We start from the raw sequence: 26,708 nt of genomic DNA, 5'->3' as shown, positions 1-26,708 counted from the left end.
GGTTAGAGTGCCTCGCAGCTTAATGAACCTTACAGGGCTGTTGTGGGGATTAAATGAAGGCCGGGACACGCATGCCACCTTGAAAGGGGAAAGGTCGGGACAGAAATGCATTAATACTGATTGCAATTAATAATACTCCTGATGATAGGAGTGCCCCTGAGCTCGTGCAGGGTGCTTTTCCTTTGCCAGTAAGCAACAGCAGCTCACGTTTGTATCTGCCTGCGCCCAGGTTTGGGGCCTGGTCAGAGATAGGAAGAGCCTTGTCCCCCGGGGTCGTGCCGGCTGGGGGCTGATGGGAGTTGTAGTCCAAAACACCTGCCAGGCTCCAGGAATCCAAAGGCTGACTTAGAACGTAAATAACGGTGTCTCGAGTGTTCACTAGGAGATGTTGGTTGCAAAGGGCGGGGAGACCCCTTTTGTCGGGGTTCAGTTTGGGAACTACAGCACCCTTAAAGGACTGTGGGCTCCTCGCACTTCCGATCCCATAGGCCTTGTCTGGGTCCTGGGTGCGAGTCTTGCTTTCAGCCATGGTGGCGGATCAGGGTTATTTATGGCGTATCCTCAGCGATTGCTTTGGAGTGATACAATCAGTTTCAAAAGGAGACAGGTTGGTGGTGTTTCAAGTCCAATCCTTTTAGGGGGGGAAAGAGTTGAATTTCAGCAGAGCAAAATCTTCCTGTTCCGTCGCGAGTCACTCTGTGTTTGGCAGTGTCGAGAACACTGAGCTAGACAGAGCAGTGGTCTTACTCTGTGCAATGTAGCTTCCCATGTTCCTATTTAAGCCAGCTAATTATTAACATCATGAGGACTAGCGTTTTAATTCATTTTAAAGGAGGAGGTGGGGGGGACACCTGCTTTGCATGCAGAAGGTCCCAGGCTCAATCCCCAATGGCATCTTCAAGCAGAGCTGGGAATATCCCCTGCCTGAAACTTTGGAGAGCTGCTGCCAGTCAGTGTAAGGAATACTGAACTGGGTGGATCAATAGTCTGGTTTCGACATTCTGAAAAAATGAGCACTCTAGATTTCATGGAATTGTAGAGGTGGAAGGGACCCGAGGGTCATCTAGTCCAACCCCCTACACGATGTCCTCATTGTGAGGGGAATGGCGAGGGGCTTAGCTGTTGCAGCATAGCTATTTTGCTCCGGTAGTGACGCTGCCCCAGTGCAGAACTTAGCACTGTTGGGTGCAGAATTAAAGTTTCTAGGCCTTATTGGCTACTGAGAGATGGGACTGAGATGGGAGTGGGGAAGAAGGAGGAAAAACCTCCCTACCGTGAAAGGAAACGGAATCAAATTCTGTGCAAAATAAACCGACAGGTTTAAATGTTGGAGTTTAATTCAGCTTGCAGAATTCTACCTGCCGTGCGGAATTTTGGAGTTAACTTTTTGGTGTGGGATCCTGTCATTTTTTTGTTTGCTGTTTCCTTCCTTCTGTTGTTCGTAAAAATATATCTCACCAGTCTTACGCATCTAAAAAAAGATGCAGTTCATTAAAACCAAATGAGCTATCTCAGGCTAGAGTGGAAAGCCAGTGAATGATGGCATTTGGTGAGAATTGAGGTGGATTTGTTATAGCAAAAAATAATATACCGTCGCCCTTCTAAGATCCTCTTCAGCCATGTATGCTACTGGGAAGCGTTCAGAAGATCAGGGTGAGGAACTGTGTGAAGTAAGGTCAATAGTGTTTGAAGGCACACATTTGCAGATTTCTTTTTTCTTTTTTAAAAAACCTGTTCAGCCTGTCCCCTGAAAGCAACCAAATCCAGTTCTATGCAGCCTTCCAGGAATCACTTGCAAAAAAGGCAAAATTGGGTGGAGCAACCAAGGCACATTTCCCATTTTGGACGGTAGGCTCTACTCATCCGTTTCCATCCAAGCAAGCAATCTCCTTTCCTGCAATTTGAAGCCATCACTTCACGTCCTGCCCTCTGGAGCAGGGGAAAGCGAGCTTCTTCGCTCTTCCATTTGGCAAGCTTTGAGATATTTGAAGATGTCTCTCCTGCCTCCTCTCAGTCTCCTCTTCCAGGCTCGACATCCCCAGCTCCTTCGACCGTTCCTCACCAGGCGCATATGACGGACAGCAGAGCCCGAGTCTGGCACTGCAGTCCCTCAGGATTCCACCAGAGGGCTGGAGCCTCTCTCCGATTGGCTACTGAGAGGAGGGGGAGGAGCCAGCCATTTTGGCGGGAGAATAAAAGGCGCTTTTTCTGAGGGAGAGAGTCAGTCAGGTCTTCGACTGAGGGAGAACTGGCTCTAAGAGCTGGTTGTGGGTCTGGGGAGGAAAATGGAGGGCCGAGGCAGGAGAGGCAGACACTGCAGGAATAATTATTATTATTATTATTATTATTATTATTATTATTATTATTATTATTATTATTTCATACCATGCCCATCTGGCTGGGTTACCCCAGCTACTCTGGGCGGCTTCCAACAAAAGATAAAAAATATATTAAAATTTAAATTTTAAAAAGTCCACTCTTCCTCTTGGGAGAGATCTTCTGGAAAGAGGAGGCTCCCAAGCCAGTCACAAGGGCCGAGGGGATTCCCTGGGATCCGGTATCCCAAATAAAACGCCTCAGGAGGGGCATTGCTAAGAGAGAGGTCAGCTGAGGGAAAGGGCTCCTCGCGGCGAAGGGAGATTTAGCTGCGTCCAAAATATTTCTCCGTAACTGACACCTGTCACAACTAAGTAAAGGAATGAGAGTACGCAGAAGCTCAGAGGAACATCTCCTCGGGGCCGGATTTACATATAAGCTAAACAAGCTATAGCTTAGGGCCTCACTCTCTTGGGGGCCCCCAGAAATGTAAATAAAAAAAACCCTGGTTGTACATTTCCAAAATAGAAGATAAAAAACAAATAAGACAAAACCGACATACAGCAACAGTGTTTTGTGTTGTGTAGGCTCCTATGATGTAAGGAATGGGCCTCACCTGCTAGCCTGCTCCCTAAAATATCACTGGTTTGCTCATTTCTATATATCCAGTGGCACCTTGGTTCTCAAACTTCATCCGTTCCGGAAGTCTGTTCCAAAACCAAAGCGTTCCAAAACCAAGGCATACTTTCCCATAGAAAGTAATGCAAAACGGATTAATCCGTTCCAGACTTTTAAAAACAACCCCTAAATTTTAACATGAATTTTACTAACGAGACCATTGATCCATAAAATGAAAGCAGTAATCAATGTACTGTGCTATAAAGTAAACAAAACAGTATTGTAGATGATAAAAATGAAAATTAAAAAAAAAATTCTTACCTGCACTGATGATAGTCATTGTTTGGATGTGGGGCTTTTATTCATTTCCGCAGTCAAAGGACAGCTGGACATATAAAGGGCCCCATTACCTTCAGTAGCTTAGGGCCTCATCAAACCTAAATCCGACCCTGCATCTTACCACCTCTTCATCCAATTGAAGTGTAACAACTGATTTTGAATCACTGAACTCCAGGAGAAGCTGTGCCTGTTGTGTTTCAGCCTGAAGCATAAGCCATAAGTTAACTTCTGTCTGAAAGAACGCCTCTCCTGACCCAACTTCTTATTTTGGCAAATGGAACTTTTCTTGTTGGGTCAGCTCCCACCTGAGACTTCAAGTCCCAGAGGGTTGGTTTGTTTTCCCCCAAAATGACCCCTGAATTTTTGAATTTAATTGATATTGATGCTGCATTTTATGTTGTATTTTATGCTGTTTTTTAAGTGGCATTTTAATCAATGTTTTATATTTGCTGTCCTGAGCCTGGTTTTTAAACCGGGAAGGGCGGGTATAAATATATTTTTTTAATTATTATTATTCCTTCACGCAAGACGCACATAGCCTGTGGTAAATGGAAGACATTTGTGTCAATAGTGTACTGTGAGGTGCAATATTTAATGGGGGGGGAGTCAGTGGTGGGATCCGTGACTTTATTATTTGGTCGTCTGCGGGCTGAGTCTGCTACATCTTGGCTTCCAGACATCTTGGCTGCCTTCCTCTGCTGATTGTTGGGAGGTTCAGCGCAGATAAAAGAAAGCCCTTCTTTATTCAGGGCAGAGTTAAACTGTGGAACTCCCTGCCACAGGAGCCAGTGAGGGCCGCCAAATTGGATGGCTTTGGAAGAGGATTAGACAAATCCATGGAAGAGAAGAGGGCTCTGCTCTGCCTCCAAAGTTGGAGGCGGCGATGCTTCTGAATACCAGTTTCTGGAAACCCCAGGAGGGGAGATTTCCTGCTGCTTATGTCCTTACAGTCACACGTTTGATTCCCCCAGTAGAGTCTCCCCACCGCTGAGCTATACGCAGAAAACAGGTGCCGTAGGGAAGACTGCATTTTGCATGTGTGGGCGGCCACTGATTCGAATCCTGACGTTCCCTTAGGTGGCTCCTGTACATCCTGGTCACCAACTGGTGTCGCCGGCGGCTGCAGGCAGAGCTGAAGGTGGGCTCTTTTGGGTTCTTTTGGATTCAGAACCTCAGCCTGAAGTTCCAGGAGGAGCAACAGACAGTGGTAGGTACCGGGGGGGTGTTTGTGTCTTTTACATCAACCCTGGTCTGGCGAGGCTGGCAAACCTTCCTGCTCACCTGTGGCGAGTCTTGCCCATTTGACTTACTTTCTTTCGTATAAAACAAGCCCGAAGGAGGTCCCCAACCCGCTCACAGATCCTTGTATGATCAGCGGGAACAGTTGGTCCTGGCAATTATTAACCACTCTCAATTCCACCCTGATCATTGCCACCTGCCCAGATTTTAACTTGTCTGAATTAATTTTAAGATGTATTTTAATTAATTGATGTCTGTTTTGCTTTTTGTGTTGTTTTTATGATGTTAGCTGCTCTGAGCCCGGCCTCGGTCAGGGAGGGCAGGATACAAATAAACTATTATTATTATTATTATTATTATTATTATTATTATTAGGCAAACCACACACAAGAGGCAGTTTTGTGCAATTCTTCCCCTGCTTCAGCCCTACGAAGCTGGTGCTGCCCCTTGAACCTTGTCCCGGGGGGGGGGGGGATAGCTGTGGGTGTGCCACACTGAATCTGTGGGGCAGAGGGCACATACCTGGGAGGTACATGCAGCCATCATGGGTGTCTCTTGGCTGTGCCGTTTTAGGAAATCGACAGCATCTGGATCTCCAGCAAGCTCCTGAACCATGATGTCCCGTGAGTATTTATTGAATGCATTCATATTCCGCCTTTGCTCGAGCGATATCAAGGTGGCGCACGTTGTCTTCGCCCTTCCCATTTCACCCTCACAACAACCCTGTGAGGTAGGTTAGGCTGAGAGGAAGCAACTGGGCTTAAGGTCAACCAGTGGGCTTGATGGCTCAGTGAGGATTTGAACCCTGGTCTCTCCTGGGTCCTAGTCCTTGAATCCCCAACACAACCCTGTGAGACAGGTTAGGCTGAGAGGGAGAGCCCCAGGTCACACACAGCGAGCTCTGTGGCCAAGTGAGAGATTTGAATCCGGGTCTCCCAGGTCCTAGTCCAACACTCCAACCACTACACCACACTGCCTCTACTGCCTTGTAGTTTCCCCACCGGTCAATCCTTCAGGGAACGCTCTCTGCATCCACTCGTCTGGCATGAAACTCTGCAGAGCGGGCGGATATTGAACCCTGGTGGATTATGGGCCAAATCTGGGGAGGAAGGGTGGTGATACAACCTCTGCTTGGCCCCAGAACACATTCATAACATAAATTACGTTCTTTATGTTGCACATTGCCGTGGGATCTTCTGCTTAAAGGCAATATATAAATAAATAAAATAAGAATAACCTCTGCTGGCTCATAGCATTTCCAGCTAGGGCTGGGAAACGGCTTGGTAGTGATGGTTGTACCACCATCCTACAGCAGAAAGGAGCCTGTGGGCCTCCAGACGCTGCTGAACTACAACTCCCAGTGCCCTGTCCATTGGCTACTTTTCCTACTGGCTGCTTCTGCCAGTCAGTGTAGACAATACAGAGCTAGACGGACCAATGGCCTGATTCAGTGTAAGGCAGCATCCTGTGCCCCTGCTTAAAGCCGCCCTTCCTTGAGAACCACGAGGACTAGAATCTTGTTTTCAGTCTTAGAGGAGGAACTGCAGCTTGCTGGGAGAAGGCCCCAGGCCGAATCCCTGATGGCATCTCCAAGAGGGACAGGGCAGGACCCTTTGGAGAGCCATTGCTGCCAGTCAGTGTGGACAGTGCTGAGCTAAACAGACCCAAATGTCGGAGGAGAAGTCAGTTTCCTACGAATCCCCAAACTGCTTTTTAAACACCTTGAAAATTCCTCTTTAAGTCTTAATACTGAACTGGGCTAGCTCTGCTTGCATTGAAATCTTGTCTCTCGGTGGGAGGGTTGGCAGGGGGAAGACGGTTGCACCTCCAGCTGCACCCCCCTGCTCCTGACCCCATTTTCACCCCCCCTTCCATCTGCAGGCGCTATCTTGCACTCTGCTTCGGAGAGGTGCGCATCCGCGTGGACCTGCAGAAGGCGCCCAGGCTGCCATCCCCGGAGGCCCCAGCAGATGGTGGCGTTGAGCAAGGCAAGGTGCTCTCCCTCGGACCCTCACTGCTGCGGCTCCTCAGCCAGGTGAGAGGTGCTCAGGTCTGGGCAGGGAGCCTGGGTGGTGGGTGGGTCTGGACCTCTGCCTCCTCACAGACACCCCCCCCTCTGCGCCCTCCCCAGCTCTGCTCTGTCCATGTGGAGGCGGTCAACGTCATGGTCCTGCATGCAGCGGCCTCCGAGTCCCTGTGGCACGTGCAGGTGACCAGGACACAAATCCTGCTGGATGGCGACGGGAGACGGTGAGTCTATGGGGGTGGTTTGGCTACCTGTAGCCCTGCCTTGCGGGAAGGGTCCGCGGCTCAGGACAGAGCGCCTGACTTAACATGCCAGAGGTTCTGGGTTCATTTCCCGGGGTCTCCAGATCCAGCTCTTCTTACTGAGGTCTGTTGGTACAGCAGAACCTCCATGCCCAGGGACAGTCTACCTCCAAAAGCCAAGCAGTGGGGAACAACTGGAGAGCACTGCTGTGCTCAGATCCTGCTTGTGGGTTTTGGATTAAGGGCACCTGATTGTCCCCAGTGAGAACAGGAAGCTGGAGCTCATGGGCCACTGGCCTAATCCAGAAGGCTCTTCTTCGGTTCTTCTGGAACCTACAGGTCCAGAGGCAGTCTATCTAGATTCCTAGCCATTGTGAGAAGAGGGGACAGGACTAGACAGGCCACTGGCCTGCTCCAGCAGCCAGCCTCTTCTTAAGGCAGCACTATTTCTTTAAAAATCTCTCAGTTGTGGGTGGGGGTCACTGCAGTGTTTTTCTTTGTTCTTTGATCACTCAGAGTTGGATTGCTCTTGTCCCCCACCCTTTTGCCTCCCCCAGGATGGCCTGCGAGGTGACCTTCTCCCAGGTGAACAGCAAAGTCCTGAAAAGCAGCCGACAGGTAAGGCCGGGGGGGGGGGGAAGGTGAGAGAAACACCTGGTGGTTGGGAGCTTGCTTCTGTCAATTTATTTGTAAAAGTGTTTCCGGACTGCCAGTCTGTAGGATAAGACACAGCAGTGTCCAGCACCAAGATATAAAAGAAAGCGATTTCCTTTAAAAGCATAATTAGAAGTAACTGCATAGGTCTGGGTCTTCTAGAGATGCCCAGAAGTTGAAAGTGAGAGGGGAGGGTGCCTGTTGCATCCCTGATGGATGCGTGTCCCGCAGCCTAGGATCAAGGATGCTGAATGCCCAACTTCTGACCAATCACTAACAGCTGCAACCTTCCCTCTCCTCAAGGGCTCCTGCCTTTCTCAGACCTGCATGCTTTATTGATTCACATACAGCACTTGGGTGTTAAAACAGCCACCAGCCTCAAAACGGTTTGCAAAAAAAAAAAAGGCAATAAGTAAAAGAAAAACAACAACCTAAGACTTTCCAAAAGTTAAAATAGCAGTCGAATAAAAACAGATTATAGTGGATGCTCGGGTTGCGAACATGATCCGTGCAGGATGCACGTTTGCAACCCGCAGCGGCGCATCTGCACACATGCGGGTTGCGATTCGGCACTTATGCGCATACACAAAGCGTGAGTTAGCGTTTCTGTGCATGTGCGACTGCCAAAACCCGGAAGTAACCTGTTCCAGTACTTCCGGGTTTCAGCGGTCCGTAACCCGAAAAAACGCTGAAGCGTCTGTAACCCGTGGTATGACTGTGCAATTTACACCAGCTTTCCAAGTTTCCAGGCTGAATTGTCTAAACAACCCACATCATGAGTTGCGATATATTGTCAGGTCCAAAATTATGAGACCGAAACCATGGTACGGATTTCAAATTGGCTTTGGTCAATACATTGATCTATCGTCCAGCCCTAACAGGCAGAAATGCATCTCCCCCACGGCGGATTCCTCCTTCTCCCTCTCCTCTGCAGGCCGATGCCTGCCTGGCTGAGCTGTCACTGGCCCTCACCGTCTCCCTGGACTTGCGCCTGAGGAAGTGGCAGCTCTGTGGCCTGGAGGTGGGCGTCTGGAGCTTCCACGCCGAGCTGCACGAGGGACTCTTCCACAGCGAGCTGCTGCGGCGCGTCGGAGGCGGAGATACGGCAGGTCGAGAACTGTGGGCTCCCAGGGGTGTTTGAGGGGGACCTCAAAGGGCTGAGGGTGGGCTCCGTCCTCCTCCTCCTGTTCTTTGGCTTCCCAGAGCTCAGGCACAATTTGCAACTCACCTGCTCACCTGGGGCGAACACCCCGCTCCTCCTAGTTGAGTGAAGTATACTCTCTTGCCCCGCCTTTGGAAAGGGCGCCTGGTGTCCTGACCCCAAACCCTTGGTTTGCTGCTTCCGTTTTCAGCGGGTCGCTTCCGAATGAACGGTTGGTGTGAAGGAACCAGCTGCGGTGGGGAGGCGGTTTGGCACGGGGTGCAAGGGTCTGTAGTTCTCTAGCCTGAAACTGGCAAGTGCACGAGAGAGGGAGGGAGGGAGGGAGGGAGCTGGGAGAGGGGTCTGTCTCTCCTCCGTTCCTCAGGGGGGTGCCCTTGAGCGAGTGTCTTGGGTTCGAGAGGCCCATGAGCCTCTCACGCATGGCTCTTTCCCCTCCTTCCAGACCCCGCCACGGCTGCTGAGCTGCGCCCCTCGATGCTGAGCCTGGCTAGCTTGAAGTACGTGCCCTGCCGGGTGAAGGTGGAGCTGCAGAACACCAGCCTGGTGCTCTCTATGAACAGCCAGAAGAGGTAACGGGGGAGTGGGGGGTTTCAGGGAGCCCCTCTTCCTGGATGCAAAACCTTTAATTCAAAGCCATGAAGAGGGGAATCTTGCTTTCAACTTAGCTCAGAAGGTCCTGGCCTCAATCCTGGCTTCTGCATTTGGGGCTGGGAGAGAGACCCCTTTCCTGGAGTCATGGCAGAACTGCTGCCGGTCAGAGTAGGCACCACTGAGCTAGATGGGCAAAGAGTCCCACTTGGTATATTGAAGGGAACTTCCATTCCATTGTCGTCTCCGTTGCAGGCATCTCACCTGGACCCTGAAGCTGCTGCAGTTTGCGTACCAGTGTGACGGGGAGCAGATCCCTCTCCGCAGCTTCACGCCCACCTGCGACCTGCCCCAGATGAGCCTCGAACTCACGCTGGAAGGCAAGTGCTTGGAGGAAAGTAGTAAGAGGAGGGCAGAGGAACAGTAGGGCACATGGTGTGCACTTAGAGCCTCTTTCTCCGGCCCTCATGACACTTCCTAGGCTATGCCTCCTCCTCAGCCACACCCTCTTCCCAAGCCACACCCTCTCCTCAGGACACGCCTCCTCTTTAGCCACACCCTCTCTCCGTAGGCCACTCTGCTCACTGGCTACTCAGCTACATTGGCAAAGAAAAAGTGCTTTACAGTACAGTGGTATCTCCGGTTGCAGACAGGATCCGTTCCGGAGGTCCGGTCGGATCCTGATTTTTCCGTAACCTGAGGACTGCTTCTGCGCATGCGCGCACAGCGAACCCTGGTAAAACTTCTGGGTTTGCTGCGTGCGCATCCCAAGGTTTACGTAACTAGAGGGTTACATAAATGGAGGTACAGTGGACGCTCAGGTTGCGAACGTGATCCATGTGGGATGCACGTTCGCAACCCGCAGCGTTCACAACTCACACGTGCGGGTTGTGATTCGGTGCTTCTGTGCATGCGCAAAGCACAATTTAGCGCTTCTGCGCATGCGCGACTGCCGAAACCTGGAAGTAACCCATTTCGGTACTTCCGGGTTTCGGCAGTCCTCAACCCGAAAAAAACGCAACCTGAAGCGGACGCAACATGAAGTATGACTGTACGATTGTATGTGCATTGTTTAAGTATTCTAACACTGTGACAGCAGTTCTGTTTTTGCTCACCTGATTTCTCATACAATTTTTGCAACGCGTTTCACTGAAACACTTCTTTGATGTGTCTCGATCCAGCTTGGCCCTTGCTTTCATTCATTTTTTTTTATCTACTGAATGTCTGCACTGCCATTTGTACTCCCTACTTTGGCATCTCCTCAAGGGAGGAGACCAGCCAGCCTCAGGAAGGGGTGAAATGTCTCATCCCTTGCCCTGCCCCCCCCCCCGGAGTGGAATGCGCCCCCCGCTCTCTAGGTGAGCTGCCTAGGAGGGCTCTTTCACAAGGAACGTAAATCTGATCACAGGAGGGCGCGGGAGACTCGGCCACCCACAACCCCAACGAAGCCCCTCTTCTTTTCTTTTCTCTCCCCGCAGATGGGCTCCTGCTCTCTCAGAGCCGCCAGCGGATCGTCTGCCTCAGCCTGCTGAAAGCCACCTTGCAGGCAAGTGCTTCTCTTGCTGTAGTTGGATGGGACCCCCAAAGGTCATCTAGCCCAACCCCCTGCAACACCACGCTGCCAATGGCACTCCTCCTCTCTCACCCATCTGTAGGTCATGGCCATCGACATCTCGGTCGCCGTGGTGCTCAACACCTGCATTGTCCACTACCGCCACCAGGAGTTCTCCCACTGGCTGAGCATGCTGGCTCTGGCGCGGAAAGAGGAGGGGCCCCTGGCCCCCACCAGGAACAGCAACAGGAGGTCAGGGTCTCTTCCCCCCCCCTGCGCCCAAAGCCCTGCTACTTATTTACTATTGCAATTATTATTATTTATGAAATGTGTATGCCACCCTATACCCGCAGTCCTCAGGGCTGTTCACAAAATCAGATTTTTTATTATTTATTTATTTATTTATTTATTTATTTATTTATTTATGTGGAGCCTAGATTTGTTGTGTTGGAAGGGGCACCAGGGGGTCACCTAGCCCAACCCGCTGCTGTACAGGAATTGCGGCCCAATAATCCCTGACAGATGGCCAGATGGCCTGTGTATAAAGCGAAGGAGAGCCCACCACTTTCCGAGGGAGTCCGTTCCACGGGCGAACAGCTTTCACCGTCTGTTCTTCCAAAGATTTAGTTATAATCTCCTTCTCATTTTAATCCATCGGTTCCCCCCCCCCCTCGGGAGCAGCAGAAAACAAGCTTGCTCCACCATCCACATGGCAGCACTCTGGATATTTGCACCCCCTCTTCAGCCGAAAAGTCTTCCTGAGTGGTTTGCATTCAGTCACACAAAGCAAGGCACTCCCTGCCTGCTGGCTTATGATATAAAATACATGACACACGAAGGAAAAGGGCCAAGGAGGGTAGAGGAAAGAAGCAAGCTCAGGCACCAGGTTTTTTTTTATAATGACAAGGTGGCACAGTTCAGGGGCAGGGGGTGCTTGAAGGAGCTGGGCTTTCATAGAATTGCAGAATTGCGGAGTTGGAAGGGAGGCCCAAGGGTCATCTAGCCCAACCCCCTGCTATTTCAGCAGAGCTGATGGGGTGCTTTCTGCCTTTCTCACCAAGGCAGCCTGGTGGGATGGCGGCCCCCAGGCGACAGTTGGGGGGAGAGGAGGAGGCCTGCTGCAGCAGAGCCAGCAGAGGAGCCTTGGGTCCATCACACCACCCTTCCTCAAATATGGCATCTCTGGTGAGGATGCAGATCCAGTGCAGAGCGACATCCGTTTCTCCCCCATTTAGGATGCCACAGATCCTGGCCACCATCATCCTCAGTGCCTCTGTCTCCAATGTCAGTGTCTCTGTGCAGCTGGGGGACACCCCGCCATTTGCCTTGGTCCTGAACTCCGTCTCCCTAGGTAAGGATTGTGTATTTTGCATTTTTGTATTGTGATTTAATCCTGCAAACCACCCCGAGACCTGCGTGTATAGGGTGTTATGTAAATTTAATAAACAACAACTACTACTACTATTGCAGGGGTTAGGTAGTAGTAGTTAGAATCGTAGCCTAACCCCTGCAATTCACTGGGGACTGGCCTCTTTTTGAAAACAAAACAAAACTGGGATCGTCCCTTTGCAACGATAGATAGATAGATAGATAGATAGATAGATAGATAGATAGATAGATATTATTTTCAAAAATAATACTATAAATTTGGGGAACTGGCATGCCTAGATATAAAGCATTAAAACAGTTGTTCAAAAGTTTTGACTGTTTCTAATTTATTGCTTTTGCAATGCATCTGAGAATGTAATCAATCTCAGACTTTTTAAATGGCAATTCTTTTAAGGGTTTTGATCTGCGTGAAAGGGCTTGCTTCATTTTCGTTCAAAACAACAAATCTGTCGGCTGCTCTGGAGCCTGAGATGATAATGCAATAAAATTCAGAACAGTCACAATTAATTGTGCATTGTTTTTTTTTAAGTACTTTTTATTGTATTTTCTTCATCATACACATCCAAAGAAAAACAGCCAATTCAGAAAAAAGAAAAGGAAGGGAATCCTTAAACAAAAAACCAAAAAGACACTAAAAAGAAAGAAGAAATATAGAAAAAAAGGAAATGTACAAAAAGTAAAACATACAACAATTGACTAACATCGACTTCCTTCCCTCCTGATTTCGGGTTTCTACTTTTAGTAGTTTTATCTTACTGCTGGTATTGGTTTCTAGTTTGTAACATCGGAAGATTTAAGTCAGACCTACTGTAGTTGGTAAGTTACTAAAATTGCCCTCAATATAGACCATAAATTTGTTCCAGTCCTCTTTTAACTTTGTATTTTTTTGATTTCTAATTCTTTGCGTCATTCTTGCCAATTCTATAAAATCGTATAATTTCAGTTGCCAGTCTTTCACCGTTGGTAAAGTTGAACTTTTCCAATTTTGGGCAATTAACATTCTAGCCGCAGCTGTTGCGTATTGAAACACGGTTTTATCTTTTTCCGGTATTTCTTTTCCAACCATCCCTAGTAAAAAGGCCTCTGGTTTTTTGGGAAATGTGTATCTGAATATTTTTTTTAGCTCGTCATATATCTGATTCCAAAATTTTTTTATTCCCTCACATGTCCACCACATATGTATGAAATTCCCTTCATTTGTTTTGCATTTTTTTTTGTTTTGCAAACAAACAAAACAAAAGCAAAACAAAAAACACAATTAATTGTGCATTGATTCCAAAACAAATTAAAACCACTTATTTTAATTGAGAGCCAGGGTGAAGCAGTTTTTGGAGCATCGGTCTAGGACTTGCGAGAGACCCGGGTTCGGATCCTCCCACTTGGCCATGAAGCTCTCCCGGGGTGTGACCTTGGGAGAGTCATTCACTTTTGGCCTGACCTATCTTGCAGGGTTGTTGTGGGGGATTAAATGGGGGGGGGGAACCATGCGTGCCTCCTTGAACTCCTTGGAGAAAAAAGGTGGGATATAAATGCAACAAATAGATAAAAAACCTGATCGAGTGATGCCAGCTTTCAAAGTTGGGTGGTCATTGACACCTGCAGCCTGCCCCCCGCCATCCCCTTGCCTCTTCGCATGCCCCCAAAGTAAACCCATGATACCGCCCACTTTGGGAGCTGTTGTTTAGGGGGTCCGCAAAGACCAACAATTTCCTGTAGCTTTGGGGAGAAAAAGTTGGGGAATTTTCCCAGCAGAGTTTGTGGACAATTTCCCTCCCTTCCTCCTTCTCTCTCTCTCTCTCTCTCTCCCTCTCACCCTCTCTCCCTCTGCCTTCTAGATTACCAGCACCTGCGTCCGCAGAGCGTCCACCAGCGAGCCGTCCTGGCAGTCGACCACCTCTGCTGGCGCGTGGGGGCTGACTCCCACATCCAGCGCGCGCCCCACCCGCCCAACATGCACGTCTGGGGAGAGGCCCTCATCCTCGACTCCTTCAATCTGCAAGTGAATGAGGGGACAGGGCTTGGGGCAGGGAGAGCGGGGTGGGGTGGGGGGAAGGGGCTTGGCACAGATTCTGGGAGGTTTCTGGCAGGGTCTGGTTTGGGTGCCAACCCCCCACCGTGCAGCTCAGGGCCTCCCCACCCTTGCACCCCGGGGCTGTCCCACCCCATTTTTCTGCAGCATCCTTGCCATCCCTGCTGCATCCCAGGGCACAGAGAATCTTGCATCTCCTGTCCCATTTTTGTGTGGGGCAAAAAAGCTGAGAACAGATGGGTTTTTGGGGGGTGGGGGAGAGAAGCGAGCGAAAAGTGAAGATGCTAATCTAAGTTGCCACCTCCGTGAATATTCAGGGAGATCATAGCTTTGATTTCCCCCTGCGAAGCAAAAGCTGTAGGAGGCAATGCAGGAGTCAGGCCAGTTCAGTATTGTCTACACTGACTGGCAGTAGCTCTCTGGCGTCTTGGGGGCTCATCCATCCCTGGAAATTCTGGGGATTGAACCTGAGACCTCTGTGTGCACAGCAGGAGCTCTGCCGCTGAGCTACGACTCCTCCCCCCCCCAAAAGCAAGTTTTTGCCCTCGTTTCTAAATCTTTAAAGAAACATTAAGAAGCTGCCTTTAACCAAGCCCGTCTAGCTCAGTATTGCCTACACGGACTGGCAGCAGCTCTCCAGGGCTGCAGGTGGGGGCCTCTCCCAGCCCTACCTGGAGACGGCGTTCGGGGAATTGAACCCAGGACCCTTCTGCATGCAGACCAGGCGTTCTGCCCTGAGCTGTCGCCCTTTCCTGAAGAGAAAATAAGATTCTGGACCTCACGATTCTAAAGCGGTATCTACCCCCCAAAAAACGAAACCAAGATGCTAGTCCTCATGGCCGCTGCCTGGGATCACAATGTCCCAGTGACTCATTTCTGGCCTCTTCTGCAGGGCAGCTACAACCAGCCTCTGGGCACCTCCAGCACCCACGCTGACACCCTCTTCCTGGACTGCACCCTCCGCGGGCTGCAGGTGGAGTCTTCGGACACCTGCTCCGAGTGCCTCTCCAGGGTGCTGTCCCTCTGGCGCCCCCAGAGGATGGAGGAGACCCTGGGGTGCCCAGAGGAGGAGGAGGCAGCTCTTTCCATTGGGGAGGAGCTGGGGGTCCTCTGGAAGGTTGACCTGAAGGTGGAGGACGTCAACCTCTTCACTTTGTCCAGCCTGGCCGGTGAGTGTGGGGGGTGGGGGTGGGACAAGAGCCTTGGGGGGCAGCGGAGGCTGTTTCTGCCCCCAAAGTCAGACAGGACCGGGGGAAGCAGGAGATGGGTCTCAGTGAGCCATTGGGGCACCGTTCCTTAGGAGCACAAGTGAGTGAGTTCCAAATTTGAACTCAGTGCAGCATGAAGAAGGACTTCCTTTTATCTGTCCTGTTTGTCCCCAACATTCATCTTCCTTGGATGACTGAGTTCTAGTATTACAAGAGAGGGAGAAAAATCATTTTCAGTCATTTAGAGCTGCAGCACCCTCTTCCTTTGGAACTCCCTGCCTCTTGACACCAGGAAGGCACCTTTGCAAAGCCTCTCCTGGCTATATAGAAAGTGACCTGTCTTTTAATCTGCTTTTTAGCTGATTTTAATCATTTCTTGCTACTTATTTTGAATGATTTTATTTTTTTATTCATTTTGTAAACTGCTTTGAGGTTTGTTTGGTGTGGTTTTTTTTTACAATCAAGAGGTCTGTAAATTATGAAATAAGTAAGATAAATTTAAAGCACCCACTCCCCCCAAAAAGAATCATGGGAACTGTAGTTTGCCCTTCATGGAGCTACAATTCCCAGCACCAAGAACAAACTGCTGTTCCCAGAACACTCTTTTCATGAAACAAAACAAAACAAAACAAAACTGATTGTGAGCTGTTTGCAACTGTTTTTAACATTGCTTGGACGGGTTGAAGGACGGGTTGTTATTAAAGATATTAATCCTAATAATACAATAAGGTAATCATATCATGAATAAATAAATGGAGCTTGACCGGCGTGCCATCCATTCTCCCTCCCTCCCCCTTCTTCTCTCCCCCCCCCCACCAGGGGCCACAGAGGCCAGGCTGGACACCCTGACCATGCTGGGCAGTGCTGAAAGCTGTACCATCAGTGTCCAGGGGGTGGCGCTGGCCTTGGTGAAGAGCATCACGGAGAAGATGCAGCCCTGCTGCAAAGCCCCCGCCATTCCCAGCCCCCTGGCCGACCTCTCCAGCCTCTCCCTCACCTATCGGAGCAGCATCCGCTCCCTGGAGGTACCACCGCCCACCTTTGTCAAGCGGGGAGGGGGAGGCGGGCAGCAATTCCCTGCTCACCTGGGACCTTGGGAGAAGGGGCATCAACACGGGGGGGCGGTTATTATGATTTAACTATTTATTTGTGCTTTTACCTGTACAGTCGTACCTTGGAAGTCGAACGGAATCCGTTCCGGAGGTCCGTCCGACTTCCAAAACATTTGAAAACCAAAGCACGGCTTCTGATTGGCTGCAGGAGGGTCCTGCAGCCAATCAGAAGCCCCATCGGACGTTCGGCTTCCAAAAATAGTTCGCCAACCGGAACTCTCACTTCCGGGTTTGTGGCGTTTGGGAGCCGAAATGTTCGAGAACTGAGCTGTTCGAAAACCAAGGTACAGCTGTATCTTTATTTTGTGGCCTGCCCTGAGATTTTTGGATGAAGGGCGGTATACAATTTTTATTTTGCTGTTATAATTATTATTGATGTGCATAAGGACATAAGAGGAGCCCTCCTGGACTGGGCCAAAGGGGGCCTACCTTGCGCTGTGCTCAAATGCCCCCTCAGAACTTGGCAATCGAGAGAGACTGCTTCTGGACCTGGAGGTCTCATAGAAACGTCAGCCGAGCCTGCAGGATCAGGCCAGGGGCCCATCTAGCCCAGCCTCCTGTTCTTGCCATGGCCAACCAGACGCCCCCATGCCAAGCTCCCAAGCGGGACCTGGGCGCAAGAGCCCGCTCCCCAACTGGGATTCAGAAGTACTGCTGCCTCGGTTGAGGCAGAGCAGAGCCCTCCTGGCTAGGAACCATTAATAGTTTGCTCCTCCTCTATGGAGTTGTCCAGTCCTCCTTTAAAGCCATCACTTCCTCCTGCAGCAGGGATTAACCAGAGCCACGCAGTCCAGGACCAGTCCCAAATCCAAGGATTCCGCGAGGAGTCAGTCCAACAGGGCCAAAGCAGGAAACTGGGCCAGGTCAGGCACAGGGTCTCAGGCAGGTTCCAGCAAGCAGCAATGTTGCTTCTGCAACCTGGGGCGGGGTCCGGCAGCCTTTTATCTCTAACGAGTATAACGGCCCGTCCTGATCCCCCTGATCCCCCGGTGACTCACCTCCCTGTCTCGCCCGAAGGCGAGCACTCCTCCTGCAAGCACTCAGGTCTCTCCTTCTCTCAGACCTGAGTCTCTGCAGCTCAAGATATGTCGGTGGGTTACTAGACCCAGAGGCCGCCTCAGCCTCTCCTGACCCAACCGGTAGTGGAGCAGCTGTAAGCGATTGCCCAGCAGAGGGCAACGAGATCATCCCCGCACCTGGAGCCAGGGCAGGCTCAGGCCCCTGACTCGGCCCAGCTGGTCTTGTTGCAGGGGAACCTGTGCAGACTGGGGCTCTTCAGAATCAGGCCCCAGACTGGGTTCAGACTCCGCCTGAGGCAGAGGATCCGGTGCGGACTGAGACTCCTCTGGCTCCGAGTCTGAGCCCAAGTCCCAGCCATCACACCCTGATACTATCAAGAGCACAAAAGAACCTCAGGAGAGCCAGCTGGATCAGGCCCATGGCCTACCTGGCGCAGCATCCTCTTCCCACAGTGCCCGAACAGATGCCCCCATGGGAAACCAGCAAGAGCCCTCTCCCCACCACAGCTTCCAGAGGCTAAGTCCTCTTCCTCCTCCATGAATTTGCCCAATCCTCTTTAAATCCAGCCATACCAGTTGGTGGTCCATCACCGCCTCCTGCAGCAGCAGCAGTGAGTTCCACAGTTTCACTCCGCTCTGCATGAAGTCCTTTCTCTGTCCACTTCTTCCCCCACATTTTGGGGGGCGGGGTTGCCTTCTCTCTCTCCTCTTTCCTGCCTGACCCTTCTGCCCTTCTCCACCGCCAGGTCCAGTGCGGCGAGAGCCTGACCCTCCTCTGGAGCCCCGCCAACCACATGTACCTCTTCCAGCACCTCCTGTCCACCTTGCACTCTTACAAGACCCTGCGGGACCTGCTGTCCCCGCCAAGGGCTGCCCTGCCCGCTGACGGCCACCCCGCCACCGCCGAGGGGGGTTCCCCTGAGGCCAGCTCCCCTCCTCGGCGCCTGCTGACCCTGACGCTGGAGCTCAGCTCCCTCAAGGCCACGGCCTTCGTCTCGGAGATGCACTACCTGAGCCTGGCGGCCGAGCGCCTCCTGCTCAACCGCCACGGCACGTCTCTCCATGCCTACTGCCCGGGGCTGGCGGCCGGCTTTGACGGCAACAGCATCTTCGTCTTGAAGGAGGTCGAGCTGCAAGCCGTCCCCGAGCTGGAGGAGATGATCCTGCACCGAGGGCCGTTCCCCTCCCTGAGCACGCTGCGCAACCGCGTCTGGGCCCTGTCGTGCGCCAGCGTGGCGGTGGAGTTCCCCTACCAGTACGACTTCTCAGCCACCCTGGATGAAGCCCTGGGCATCCAGAAGTGGCTCAAGGGCCTCCATGGCAGAAGCGGCGCCGGAGAAATCCCTGGCTCCCGGCTCCCTCCAGACCTGCTGTTGAAAGTCCAGCAGTTCTCCTGGGTCTTCCTGGATGACGTCTTTGAGGTGAAGCTGCGCGACAACTACGAGCTGATGAAGGACGAGAGCAAGGAGAGTGCCAAGCGGCTGCACCTTCTCGATGCCAAGGTGGCCGCCCTGCGCAAGCAGCACGGGGAGCTGCTGCCGGCCCGCAAGATCGAGGAGCTGTACGCCTCACTGGAGAAGAAGAACATCGAGATCTACATCCAGCGCTCGCAGCGCCTCTATGGCAACACGCCCATGCGCCGAGCCCTCCTCACTTGGACCGTGGCCGGCCTGGAGCTGGTGGCGCTGGCCGACGAGTCCTTCCACGGTGCCGAGAGGGTCCTGCGGCAGATCCGCGAACTGGACGCCACCAGCCCCTTCCCCGCTGACGGGCTGGACCTCATCACCCACTGGTGCCGCATGGTCAAGGGGAGCATCAACAGTTTCTTCGGTGAGGTCCTGGCGTTCCCAGCACGTGGGGGCTTTGCTGTCCTCATCCCAGGGCGTGTGGGGAGGATATTTGAGGGGCTGTGAAGGGAGGGAGCCCAGTAGGGCTGGGCAATATGTTGATATACAGTCATACCTTGGATCCTGAATGTCTTGGTACTCAGACGTTTTGGATCCGGAATGCCGCAAACCCAGAAGTGAGTCTTCCGGTACGCGAACGTTCTTTGGTACCCAAACGTACAACACTGCTTCCGCTGCTTCCGATTGGCTGCAGGAGCTTCCTGCAGCCAATCTGAAGCTGCGCTTTGGTTTCCGAACATTTTGGAAGTCGAACAGACTTCCAGAACAGATTCCAAGGTACGATTGTCCAAAACTGGTTTGAAGTGCATATCATGATATTGGGTTCATAGTTTTTGACCTGGCAAGTGTATCACGAATCACGTTAGAGCTGGGCAATATATTGTCCCAAACCAGTTTCGAGTCCATATTACGATAATGGCTTTGAAATTTTTGACCTGGCGATATATTGTGAATCACAATGTCTGTATGTGCTTGCTATGCAAAAATCAAAATGTGGGGAAACCCCCCAATGCCTCTACATCGCTCCATCCTTATTGTGAAATATCCATATATCACGATGTTTAGCTGGTGATATATCGCAATGTTGATAACCAAATGTTGCCCAGCCCTAGAGCCCAGGGGGGGTCTCTAGCGGAAAGGTCTCTGCACTGTCCTCAGGTGACTGCAGGGTTTAGGGGGCAGCTGCAGCTAATTAATGGTTTGTTATCAAGCCTCATAAATCTTGAGGGAGAGCCAGAGTGTGGCTCTCCCTGGAGGAGCAGGGTTTGAATTCCCACTGAAGTGCGCTGGGTGACCTTGGGGGCGCCAGTAACTGACTCTCAGCTTCAACTGCCTCATAGGGATTAAAAGAGAAGGGGGGAACCCATGAGCTCCTCAGGGGAAAAATTGTGGGACATTAATCCAATAAGCAAATAAATAAGTTGAGCATTACTGATAAACCACCTGACGCTCTAAACATTATTATCATTCCATTTACACCCCACCTTTCTTCCCCCAGAAGCTCAGGGTGTGTACACTGCACTCCTCCTCTCCATTTGTCTTAAGAATGCGGGATGGGTTGTGTAGGTACTTGTTGGGGGGGAATTCCCTCTGTACATGCTCAGAGGCACTATTAGGAACGTAAGAAGAGCTCTGCTGCATCATGTCAATGGCCAGTCTAGTCCAGCATCCTCTTCTCACAGAGGCCAGCCAGATGCCGCAATGGGAAGCAGGAAGCAGGATTCACGAGAGCAATTTCCCCCTCCCCTTGTTTCCAGCAACTGGTATTCTGAATCATTGCTGCCTCCAGCTGTGAAGGTAGAGCAGAGCCACCATGGCTGGTAGACCTCGATAGCCACCGACCCCTTCCATGAATGCACCTAATCCTCTTTTAAAGCCATCTAGCCTAGGGCTTGCCGATCAGAAGCTCGGTGGTTCAAATCCCCGCGACGGGGTGAGCTCCTGTTGCTCGGTCCCTGCTCCTGCCCACCTAGCAGTTCGAAAGCTCGTCAAAGTGCAAGTAGATAAATAGGTACCGCTCTGGCGAGAAGGTAAACGGCATTTCCGTGCGCTGCTCTGGTTTTCCAGAAGCGGCTTAGTCATGCTGGCCACATGACCCGGAAGCTGTACGCCGGCTCCCTCGGCCAGTAAAGCGAGATGGCCGCCGCAACCCCAGAGTCATCCGCGACTGGACCTAACGGTCAGGGGTCCCTTTACCTTTACCTAGCTTGGTTGCCTTCACTGCCTCCTGTGGGAGGAAGTTCCACAGTTTAACCCTGCACAAGTCCTTTTTTTTTTACTTGTCCCGGATCTTCCAAAATTCAGCTACGTTGATGTCCACGACTTCCGGTGTTATGAGAGAAGGGAGGAAAGCTTTCCCCTCTCCAATTTCTCTGGGCTATGCATCATTTTATAAATTTCTGCCATTCTGCCTCTTCCTCGCTTTTTCTCCAAAAAGCCCTCCGGGGGCTGTTGCTCCTACATCCCCTGGGTCACTTCACCTGCCCTTTCCTGACGCTTCACCTCTTGACTTTGCAGTGCGGATCCGCGATTACCCCCGCTACCTGTTTGAGATCCGGGACTGGCGGCTCTCGGGGCGTCTGGCCGGGGCAGAGCAGCGGGGCCAGCCTTGGTCCCGCCGGCGACAAGTGCTGAAGCTGGGGCCGCCCTGGGGGGACGTCTCGGTGGAGAGGAACATGCCCCCCTTGAAGTTCTACCACGACTTCCACTGTGAGTCCCCGCGAGGGTTTCCAGGCTAGGAGGAAGGAGCAGGAGGCAGCCTTAACGCCCCCAAGATCTCAGGCAGAGAGAAGGGTCCCTGCCCCAATCCCACTTCTGTCACCTGGTCCTTTTTAAAGAATAGATTTTACTGAAATTTGGAAAAAGGAAAATATTAATTTCTTTTTCAAGACTAAAAAGCTAACGTGAATAGAAACACAGAACAGAAAGAGAGAGAAGAGGGGGGGATAAAAAATGGGGGGGGGGAGGGAAAGAGAAAGAAAGAACGTCTGTTGTTTTTAAACTGGAGATGCTTCCAGGAATTGAACCCGTGGCATGGTTCTTCCGTGCAGAGTGATTTTGTCTTAGACCCCCAGATGCTGTCGACTTCAACTCCCACCATCCACAGCCAATCTAACAGCCAGGAATGATGGGAGTTGTAGTCACGCAACATTCAGGCACCCAAAGGCAAGGAAGGCTGGGGTTAAGGGTTGGTCTCCAACCAGGAAGATGTGAACTAACATTTCCTGTGAGCCATGAAGCCTGCTGGGTGACCTTGGGCCAGTCTCTCTGTCCCATGGCCCAGCCCGCCTCGTAAGGGTGCTGGGAGGATAAAACAGGGCGCTAGGTTGGTGAGACCCACAATCGCTGGCCTAAGTTGTCAGAGAGGGAAGGTGGAGTGAAAAGTGCAATGATAAGAGAATGCTGGAAGCTGCCTTATTCTAAGTCTATTTAACTCGGTACTGCCAGCACGGACAACTCCTCAGGACTTCAGGCAGGAAATCTTTCCCAGCCGTGCCCGAGGTGATGCCTCTGGGGACTGAACCTAGAGTTCAGAATAATAGTATTTTACAGCATTGTGTTTATTAAAATATTTACATGCCATTGTTCATTAAAAAAATCAGCAGGTTTACAGCAGCTAAATATAAAACAAAAGTTGCTGCTGTTATTGTTTCTTACCAGGGACCTTCTGCTTGCAAAGCAGGGGCTCTCCCATTGAGCTTTGATCACTTCCCTTGAAAGTTAAGTAAGGTTCCAGTCTTCATGGGGTGGAATAAACAGCTGACTTAAACAGGAAGCTGCTTTATCCCAAGCCCATTGAGCCTACACTGGCTGGCAGCATCTCTCCAGTGGTTCAGGCAGGGGGCCTTAACCCTACCTGGACATGCTGCAGCGGATGGAGCCAGGGACCTTCTGCAGGCGGAGCAGGGGCTCTGCCCATGAGCTACAGCTCACTCGGTAAAAACGACACAAGTTTCTGGTCCTCATGGTTCTGAACGGAGGAATGTGCTTTTCCGCGCCTGAGTCCCCTGTCCTTCGCAGCCGAGGTCTTCCAGTACACCATCGTGTGGGGCCCGTGCTGGGACCCGGCCTGGACGCTGATTGGGCAGGCCATTGACCTTCTGACCAAGCCCTCCGAGGACCCCAGCGCCCCCCTGCCCTGGTGGGACAAGAGCCGCCTGCTTCTCCACGGCGACTGGCACATGGACATTGAGCAGGCCAACCTGCACCAGGTGGCCACGGAGGTGAGGCCCGACAGGGTGGGGCGGGGCATGGAGGGAGCCCGGCGGGTCGGGGGCTTGGGCGGCCACCAGCAAGGGGGGCAGCCTGGTCTCTGCTCCAACCTCGCCTTCTGCCGCAGGACCCCTACAACACCACGGAGAACATGCACTGGGAGTGGAGCCACCTCTCCTTCCACTGGCGCCCGGGGCAGTTCGTCTTCAAGGGGGACCTGGACGTCAACGTCCGGACAGCCTCCAAGTAAGTGGCCATATTGGCAGGGGGCAGCAGGGCTTCGAGGGCGAGAGCGTGTGGGAGAGAGAGGTGGTTCTGTAGGGGAGGGCGCTATTACGTTTGCCGAGGCGTTTGGTAGTGAAGCTTGCCTCTGTTGGCGTTTCTTCAATAACCAGAGAATCCTAGGAATGTAGCGTGGGAAGGGAGCCAGAGAGAGCAGTAATAACAGCAGATGGAAATGGAAAGATGAGAAACGAAAGCATGAACCAGGCACGCAGAATACAGAGGGTTTTATGTGGGCTAAGTAAGTGAGTCTAACAAGCCACTGAAAGAAAGAAAAAACCAGGATAAGCGTTGTCCTTGCGTAAAGAAAAATTAGCATATAAGTTGCCTTATTATTACTATTATTCAGTGCTTTTTTTCTAAAAAAAATGTTTAAGGGTACACCATTTTATAGTTCAAATCATGAAAAATAAATACAGTGGTACCTTGGGTTACATACGCTTCAGGTTACAGACTCCGCTAACCCAGAAATATTACCTCGGGTTAAGAACTTTGCTTCAGGATGAGAACAGAAATCGTGCTCCAGCGGCGTGGTGGCAGCAGGAGGCCCCATTATCTAAAGTGGTGCTTCAGGTTAAGAACAGTTTCAGGTTAAGAACGGACCTCCAGAACGAATTAAGTTCTTAACCTGAGGTACTACTGTACGGTAAATAGACAAAAGTATAAAGATTCACAAAATGTTTAGAGGTATGCGTACCCCTGTGTCCCCCCCCCCCCCAGGAAAAAGCACTGCTATTATTTATGAATCACCTGCCTTTGACTCCTAGGTTACAACATCAAAGCACAATATTATGCCTTTATTAATTATATTAATATCAGGCCGAGATTCCCCTTAGTTGCTGGGCAGGATCAAGGTGCTCCCCTCCTGCTGTGGGGTGTAATACCTGTTTGACCCTCCTCCTCCTGGGCAGGTATGACGACTGCTGCTTCCTGCACCTGCCGCAGCTGTGCATGACACTGGACCTGACGTGGCTGTGCCACGGGAACCCCCACGACCACCACGGGGTGGTGCTGCGCTCCCCAGAGTTCCTTCCTGAGGTGCCCGTGGGCCAGGACTATGACTCCTACCGCGCCTTCCGCTCCGAGAACCTCAACCTCTGCATCTGCATGGACCTGACGCGGCCCAGCGGGGGTGAGTGTGGCATCGTAGAGGGCGCAAGGAACCCCAAGGCTCATCTAGTCCAATCCCCTGCAATGCTGGAATCTCTGCTCAAGCATCCATGACAGAAGACAGGGTCGTGTGTTTTCCCCACTTTTTTTCCTAGGGTAGGGTAGGGTACAGGAGCCGGGCTGAGTCTGATTCCCTCAGGAGGAAATATTTTAATTTCCAACTAAATATCAGGAAGATCAAGTATTTTTAAAAGACTGGAGTAAATTCTTAATTCATTTAAAAGACCACTGTAAACAGTTAAAATCATTGGCAGGGATGTAATGACACTTGTAATGTGGACTTATCTATGGTAACTATGGATATATAACAGATGGATAATGGTAAAAGATGCAGAAGATCTAATTTTAAATATGGAACCCAGGGAGGGAGGGAAGGAGGTCCGGAGGTTCAAAAGAACTTTTCGCTTAAATGTTTGAAATGGTTCTAGTTAAAATGTTTAAACTGTGTAAAACCAATAAAAATATTATTTAAAAAATGATTTCCAACTAAGTATCAGGAAGAGCTTTCTGAGTGCAAGAACTGTTTGACAGTGGAACGGTCTCCCTCGGTAGGTGGTGGACTCTCCTTTCCTGGAGGTTTTTAAGCAGAGGTTGGGTGGCCGTCTGCCAGGGATGCTTTGACTGAGATTCCTGCATTGCAGCAGGGGGTCGGACTAGATGACTCCTGGGGTCCCTTCCAACTATAATAATAATAATAATTTTTATTTATACCCCGCCCTCCCCAGCCAAGGCCGGGCTCAGAGCGGCTTACAAGCAATAATAAAAACAAGTTGAATGATTACAACTTAAAAACAAAATTAAAATACAACATTAAAATATTGAAACACTAAAATATTAAAATGCAGCCTCATCGCAGGAGAAGGAAAAGAAAAAAGAAAGAGAGGGAGGGAGGGAATCAAATTGGCTCCAAGCCAAAGGCCAGGCGGAACAACTCTGTCTTACAGGCCCTGCGGAAAGAAATCAGATCCTGCAGGGCCCTGGTCTCATGAGGCAGAGCGTTCCACCAGGCCGGAGCCAGAGTTGAAAAGGCCCTGGCTCTGGTTGAAGCTAATCTAACTTCCTTAGGGCCCGGGAGCACTAGGGTGTTGCTATTTATGGTCCTTGAGGCTCTCCGTGGGGCATACCAGGAGAGGCGGTCCCGTAGGTACGAGTGTCCTAGGCCGTGAAGGGCTTTAAATGTCAAAAGCACCACCTTAAATCTGACCCTGTACTCCACCGGGAGCCAGTGTAGCTGCTAGAGCACTGGGTGAATATGCTCCCATGGCAGAGACCCCGTGAGGAGCCTCGCTGCAGCATTCTGTACCCGCTGGAGTTTCTGTGACAGCTTCAAGGGCAGCCCCGCATAGAGCGAATTACAGTAGTCAAGCCTGGAGATGACCGTCGCATGGATCACTGTGGCCAGGTCGGGGCGGGAAAGGTAAGGGACCAACTGCTTGATGCAGCGAAGGTGGAAAAATGTCGCCTTGGCTGTTGCTGTAACTTGTGCCTCCATGGAAAGGATCAACTAGATGATCCCATTATTTCAGAGTGGCTGGGGCAACCCAGCCAGATGGGCAAGGTATAAATAAATAAATAAAAGTTATTATTATTATTATTATTATTAAAAACCCCAACAAAAGAGAGCCCACCTTCTGAGGGCATCCTTATTGCTATGAATAAAGTGCAATTAAAAATCAAGTATCCCATTTAAAGTGGTTATAAATCCCGACCTGCCAAGGAAAATAAATATTTTTTTTATGTATGCGACAACGGCGGCCAGAGTCTTAATAGCACAAGGATGGAAGAATGAGGAAACCCCCCCGGCGAAAGAACAGCGGCAAGAGAAATGGATGGGTTATGCAGAACTGGAGAAATTGACATACAAACTGCGAGACAAAGACAACTGTGACTTTAAAGAAGAATGGGAACTTTTTACAAACTATTTAAAAAAACAACAAAATGAATTGGACTCCTTGGCAGGCTTTGAATAAACATACACAAATTTATTGACTGTTAATATAATAGACAATTTAAGGATCTTTAAAATTTTACAATACGCAGAGAACAACATGTGCTGAAAAGACAGAGAGAGGAACTGAGGGAAGTCTTGGGGAGGGAGGGAGGGAGGGTTCTTTTGGGGGGGAATGGGGGGTGAGGAAGATGATA

The 26,708-nt window shown here is 50.9% G+C and overlaps 1 protein-coding gene across 1 annotated transcript in view; it reads left to right on the top strand.

The window, feature by feature from the left end:
- BLTP2 (bridge-like lipid transfer protein family member 2) overlaps positions 1-26,708 on the top strand; it is a 46,562-nt gene that overhangs the window by 1,604 nt on the left and 18,250 nt on the right. The window contains exons 2-20 of the mRNA XM_081172339.1: positions 4,351-4,480; positions 5,086-5,135; positions 6,394-6,547; positions 6,644-6,762; positions 7,338-7,398; positions 8,369-8,543; positions 9,039-9,165; positions 9,440-9,564; positions 10,663-10,730; positions 10,840-10,988; positions 11,972-12,087; positions 13,961-14,124; positions 15,047-15,323; positions 16,182-16,387; positions 18,240-19,323; positions 21,417-21,608; positions 22,920-23,122; positions 23,239-23,357; positions 24,305-24,525. Coding sequence (XP_081028465.1) covers positions 4,351-4,480; positions 5,086-5,135; positions 6,394-6,547; positions 6,644-6,762; positions 7,338-7,398; positions 8,369-8,543; positions 9,039-9,165; positions 9,440-9,564; positions 10,663-10,730; positions 10,840-10,988; positions 11,972-12,087; positions 13,961-14,124; positions 15,047-15,323; positions 16,182-16,387; positions 18,240-19,323; positions 21,417-21,608; positions 22,920-23,122; positions 23,239-23,357; positions 24,305-24,525 — 3,740 coding nt within the window. The remainder of the gene's footprint in view (positions 1-4,350; positions 4,481-5,085; positions 5,136-6,393; positions 6,548-6,643; positions 6,763-7,337; positions 7,399-8,368; positions 8,544-9,038; positions 9,166-9,439; positions 9,565-10,662; positions 10,731-10,839; positions 10,989-11,971; positions 12,088-13,960; positions 14,125-15,046; positions 15,324-16,181; positions 16,388-18,239; positions 19,324-21,416; positions 21,609-22,919; positions 23,123-23,238; positions 23,358-24,304; positions 24,526-26,708) is intronic.

The sequence above is a fragment of the Podarcis bocagei genome (genome assembly GCF_964188305.1).
Source record: "Podarcis bocagei genome assembly, chromosome: 15".
NCBI lineage: Eukaryota > Metazoa > Chordata > Lepidosauria > Squamata > Lacertidae > Podarcis > Podarcis bocagei.
The sequence above is the reverse complement of the archived record's forward strand: the minus strand, read 5'-3'. Positions and strand labels throughout refer to the sequence as shown.